At 49.8% G+C, this 5,575-nt stretch overlaps 1 protein-coding gene across 1 annotated transcript in view; it reads left to right on the top strand.

Moving 5' to 3' along the window:
• LMF1 (lipase maturation factor 1) overlaps nucleotides 1-5,575 on the top strand; it is a gene marked incomplete at its 5' end in the record, with an annotated part of 108,051 nt that overhangs the window by 47,381 nt on the left and 55,095 nt on the right. Inside the window, one exon of the mRNA XM_009867148.1 lies at nucleotides 3,105-3,272. Within this exon, the coding sequence (XP_009865450.1) occupies nucleotides 3,105-3,272 (168 nt within the window). The remainder of the gene's footprint in view (nucleotides 1-3,104; nucleotides 3,273-5,575) is intronic.

Here is a 5,575-nt window from a genome sequence, read left to right as displayed (position 1 = left end):
CACCGCGTCTCGCCCCGCCGTCACACGTCACAAATCTGCCCCCCGAATTATGGAATTAATTTTCCCCAATCCGATCTCGAAACTCATTTGCCGCGCAGTATTTCTCCGGCTGCTGGAGGCGTGAGGGAAAGGGAAGGTTTATTATATTGCACCTTGTGCTGACACATAAAGCCGTTTTTTGCTGATAGGGGTTTTTTATTATTTATTTAAAGACATTCCATGTTTCGCTGAGGTATCCAGAAATGGGACGTATTGGAGACAAGGCCTCTGCTCTGTTCCTCTCACCTACGTCTGCCTTGAGCTTGTTTATTTAGTCACATCTGACTTGGAGCTGCATTTTTCTCTGTCTGTGTGTGTCAGGGTTCCCAATGTGGAAAAGTCCTTCCTGGCTGCTTCCTAGGACGTTTCTCCTTCCAAAGCAGCCCCGAAGCAAGGTGCAAAAGCACAAAACCCCCGACTGAAGAAGTCCTGGAATGTTTTTCCCTCCTCCAGGGCTCTCACGCCTCTGGCACCGCCTCGGTGTTTCCGTAGGATGAGTAGGCTGGGAGAGCACTGACCATGCTTGCGTTGGGCAATTTTCCTCCTGAGCCCCAGAGACGTGCCCTGGGAGAGCTGCACAGCGGGACCCCCCCAGTCGGGGTGTCGGTGCCCCCAGCACCCCGGGCAGAGGTCAGCTTTGATGCGAAGAGGAACCAGAAAGCTTTCCAGCATGGCAGGTGCCCGAGTTCAGCGACTCACACGTTGCTCTGGGTCTTTGCTCTTACCTCGACGTCCTCTCCCGAGCTAACGCAGCTTCTTTCTCCCCGGGAAAGCCACGCTGCGGGCGCGCTCGCGGCATCTGGAAGGCATTGGGAGGAACACACACACCCACCCACGGCGCTCTGCTCCCCCAGCAGCCTCTGTACGAATTTGTGATACGTGCGCATCGCTTCCCTATCGCTACGCTTTGTTCTGCCTACTCGAGGTTTACACACTGGAGAAGTGTCCGCTGCAATGCGGAGGATCCTTTACCGACAGCGTCCCCGGGGGCTCCATCGCTCTTACCAAATGCATTTCTTTCCCTCCGTCAGAAGGAATGCTGAGGGACCACGGTTAGTCGTGGTGTGCCTGCTGCCCTTTTAGACTTCCAGCCTCGCTCATCGTCGGAGTTACGGCACCCGTCACACAGCATTGACCCCCTCAACACCGAGACAGTGTCAGTGCTCATCAGGGGAAGGACGGTGATGCTGCTGCACCGGGAGGGTCACTTATTATTAACCCACAACAGATTTCCGTGCTTCGCTTTTTTCCCCCCTTTCCACTTGGGGATAAGAATTAAGCTCAAAAAGCATCAAACAGCAGCGGACCCGGCTGGGCTGTTTCCACGCGAGCCCAAACCGAGGATTTTCTTCTGCTTCTTGTCCTGCTGCGCTGGGAGTAGAGGCAAGAATTTTATTTTTCTGCCCTTTAAAGCACAGCGGACTGAGGGGGAGAGTTTGTTGAGTCCCAGCCTGAAGCGGGATTTACTGGCTGCTGTTGGCCTTGATAGGTGAGGGCGTTGGTGAGGGAAGGGGATGGGGCACCAAGTGGCATCTTCATGCGGGAAAAGGATAAACCGCCGCCTTCCCGCAGCTCTGGTGTGCTGGGATCAGGCTGGAAACCAGCTCATCTTGGCCTAAACCTGTAGGGCTTGTAGCTCGTCTAAGTCAGTTTTGGTTAAAGAAAAGTAAGAATAGAAGAAGCCAAGAAAGCAACTTGCGTTTTAGGAAGGATAAAAGCATTTGTCAGCAATTTGAGATCAAGGTAAAAAAAAATAAAAAATCTCTTTGTGAGCTTTTCTGGTGTTCTGGGAAAGCTCGAGAGCAGCCCTACAAGCAGATTAACTTGAAACAGGTCCCGTGCGGAGGGGAAGGACCCTCGGTGGCACCCGGGGCTGCTGCTGCCCCGCGACGGGGGAGCCCTGACCTCCCCGCCGGTGCCGGAGCGGCTTTGGCAGAGCTCCTTGACCCCGACACCGCTCCATCCGGCGCCGGTGTCCGAGGAAGGAAGGATGCGGTCTCCTGTCCTAAGGGGTTACAGCAGCCTCAAACTCGTATAAAGCAACAGCTTTATTAATCCCAGCTTTGCTAATAAGGAATTACAATGGTTGTGGGATTTGGCAGCGCAAGCGCGCTCGCTTGCCATGCATAGCGCAGTGTTTTTCCCTGGTTTGTTTGTATTTTTGATTTAGCTACAAATAATTTAAAGATGTGTTGTGTCTCCTTCAATTAAAAGTCGCGTCTTCATCCCCTCTCTTTTTCTGGTTGCAGCTTTAAAACAATCCTAATGAATTTGAGCTTGTCAGATAGGCTAAAAAGGAATTGTTAAGGTCTTTCTTGCTGTTAAAATTGCGCCGTTTGTAAAGGTAGCGGTTATTAACATATTAGGATTTGAGTTTGTTTCCTTTGTAAAATTTGCAGCGTTATTGTACTGGATGAAAGATCTCCCAGCGTCAAAAAAATCCAGGCTGATAGAAGAATAATATTGTCACAAGGCCAGTATGTAAATACCTTAAACCAATATAGCATGTTTAGAGGAATTACACTTCCCTCTCCCAAATTACAATTTTGGAAAGCAACCCTACCACCACATTTATTTCAAATTTAAACATTTTGAAAGAGTATCTCCTAGGTTTTGAAATCTGGTTTCCATTCCTGGCTCTGTTTGACCTACTGCGTGACCCTGAGAAAAAATCTTTTTCTCCGTTTCTGTATCTGCTTCGTTGCTCTGATGATCGGCAGCGCTTGGGCAGAGCGATTTCACATCCATCGGCGTCGAGCTGCCTGTAACATTTTGGTATTAAATAGTAAGGGTTTTAATTTGAGTGGGGTTTGGTTAGGATGAAAAAAGAGAAAATTAAAACTTCTAAAAGACGTATTACTTGAAAAATTCCTTGGGGTTACATGAAAAGAAATTGAATAAAGTAATTTTCTCTAAATAGAAATGACTGCCCGGAGGCAAAGGATGATTCTCCTGTGAGCAAACTTGGGGAAAGAAACAAGGAAAAAGGCCAAGAGCTGTGTAGTTTCCCCACGACGATGAGCCTTGGAGTGGGATTGATCTTTTTCTTTCCTTCCGTCTTCCAGACGCAGCCCGTGCCCAACGCCATCGCCTACTTCATGCACCGCTCGCCGTGGTGGTTTCACCGCTTCGAGACGCTGGTCAATCACTTCATCGAGCTGGTGGTGCCGTTCTTCCTCTTCCTGGGCCGGCGGTTGTGCATCGTCCACGGCCTCTTGCAGATCCTCTTCCAGGTGAGATGCTCCCGGGGTTTTCTTCCTAAGGGTCACGTCTTCGCCCGTGACGAGGACGTGGGCACGCAGCGGCCGGGGCAGTGACGCAGCGGTGGGGTTCCCTGGAGTCCCTTCTTGTGGGAGCAGGAGCAGCGCGCAGAGGAACTGACTCAATGGGCAGGTCAGGAGTTGAGGCTCGAGTGAATCAAGATGATTCACAGCAAGTCGCTGCTGGCTCTCGGGTGGTTCGCGCTGGCGTGGCTGCTCTCAGCGTGTTGCCGGAGGTTTGTTTCCCTCAGATGGCAGAGGAGTGTCAGCCCGGGACTAGCGCAAAGGGTCTGATCCGGCGGATAGCCGGGATGAATGCTCACAGTTTCTCCAAAAGTTAATTTTTATAGACATCTTTCACCCTTTGGGGGGATTTTTTTATGTTTAACGGTCACGTGCTGCTCTTTATCTCTGAAAATCACAGAATCACAGAATGTTAGGGGTTGGAAGGGACCTCAGAAGATCATCTAGTCCAACCCCTGCTGGAGCTGTTTCTTACAACCACCGGGTTTAGCCTTGGTCTACAGTGAAAATAATTTCTTCGAAAATCTATGGCGTTCCCATTCCAGCTGGTTTCATTATTTTATTTTTTTTTACATTAAATATGTAAATCGGTGCAAAAGTCAGAGGACAGAAGCTCCTGCATATATGCAGCAAGCATCACACCTGAGGTTTTCGGTGTCACTGATTGCGTCGTGTTCAGCCCATCCCTTAAAAACCTGCTCTTTTGTCTCGTGGACGAAGGAAAACATCCCATCTCTGGCGGGAAGCAGGAGGGTGTTGAGACACGGTGGAGATTGGCTGAGCAAGCGGGAATTGTGAGTGGAAATGCTTTTGGTGTGTAGAAGGAAGGGAGCACCCAGAGCCCCCGGCCAGGCTCCTGCTCGCTCCCCAGCACCATCAGGGCTCCTCCCGAGCAGCAACAGTTTGGGTGCTGGGAGGGCTTTGGTCAGAGCCGATGGGATCTGAAAAATCAATGATAAAGGCTCGTAATTACGTATTTTAACTGCACGCATCTAACCACCCTTTAGTTGGCGCTTTATTGATAGTTTGCAATTACTGACTTATTTCTGTCACGAGGGGAGTCTGCGAAGGGAGAAAAGGGTCCCAGTGTAAAATGCGGCTCTGGTGCATTTATAGCATTTCAACAAAAACCTGTTTATTTAATATTTACTGCCCTTTTCTTCATTCAGAAGGACTTTTATTGACAATACTTCTGCTCTGCAAAGGAAGCAATAAAGTTTAATGTTGATATACCACTTAATTCTGCTTTTCAAGATTTGAATTGACATTACATGCAAGTTTTATTGGACATTTTATAATTGTTATTGGAGTCATGGTGGCTAGGTTGAGTAAGTGTATTTTTCCAGATTCCAACTGGCCTGGAGAATATTGCTTTGTCAGGAACCCAAAACAAAGTTGTGCTTTAGAGAAAAAAGTCATCTTTTTTTTTTTTTTTCTTCCTGAATGTGAACTTCTTCTTCTTGCCTCGTTCACGTTTGTGAGGAAAAAAGGCTTAGTGAGCTTGGAAATGTAAGAGAGGAGGGGCCGAGCTCGGCAGAGCGAAGAGCATGCCAGGAGGATGGATGTCTCTCCGTCCCCGACTGGACTGCTTTTTGATCTCGAATAAATCGAAGGGTCTTACTTATTGCAAGTCTCTCGATATAAATAATCTGTGCTTAAAAATAATAATAATCAAGGGCTGGGTTGAATGCTGGCCAGTTCCCATTAGAAAAATCATCATTCATTGTCGCTATCCACCAGATTGGGGAGGGCTTTGTGATTTACAGCTGCGAGTGTAGTTTTTGCAGGACATCTGTGCGCAGAGAGAGGCTCAGTCCGACTGCGGCACCCAGAGCACGTTTACCAGGATCAAAGGTGAGCGGAGAGAAAACGTCATCCGAGTGTTTTACAGCCAAACCGCCAGCAGCAGCTCATCCCCAGCCACCAGAGCAGCTGTTTGTGTCCCAACCAGGGGCTCGGGGCTGGGGACTGTCCTCACGGTGTGGCACGAGGGGGTCCCAGGGGGCTGCCGGTCTCCTGCACGCCGGGGATGGCGAGAGCGGGTGCGTGTCCTCCCCATCAGGGACTCCCTGCTCAGTCGAGAGAAGATCGAATGGGCTGTGCTGACCTTGCCTTTAATTGTTGCATGAAAGCTGTTCTCGCTGGAGGGGAGGCCGTGGAGGGGAAGCTTTGGCAGCTCTGAGGTTAAGAAGGTTCTCTGAGCCCTACGGCTGGCACAGCCAACAGGCAGGGTCGTGGTCAGCAGGGCCAGG

Source organism: Apaloderma vittatum, unplaced genomic scaffold (genome assembly GCF_000703405.1).
Source record: "Apaloderma vittatum isolate BGI_N311 unplaced genomic scaffold, ASM70340v1 scaffold13413, whole genome shotgun sequence".
NCBI classification, from domain to species: domain Eukaryota; kingdom Metazoa; phylum Chordata; class Aves; order Trogoniformes; family Trogonidae; genus Apaloderma; species Apaloderma vittatum.
The sequence above is the reverse complement of the archived record's forward strand: the minus strand, read 5'-3'. Positions and strand labels throughout refer to the sequence as shown.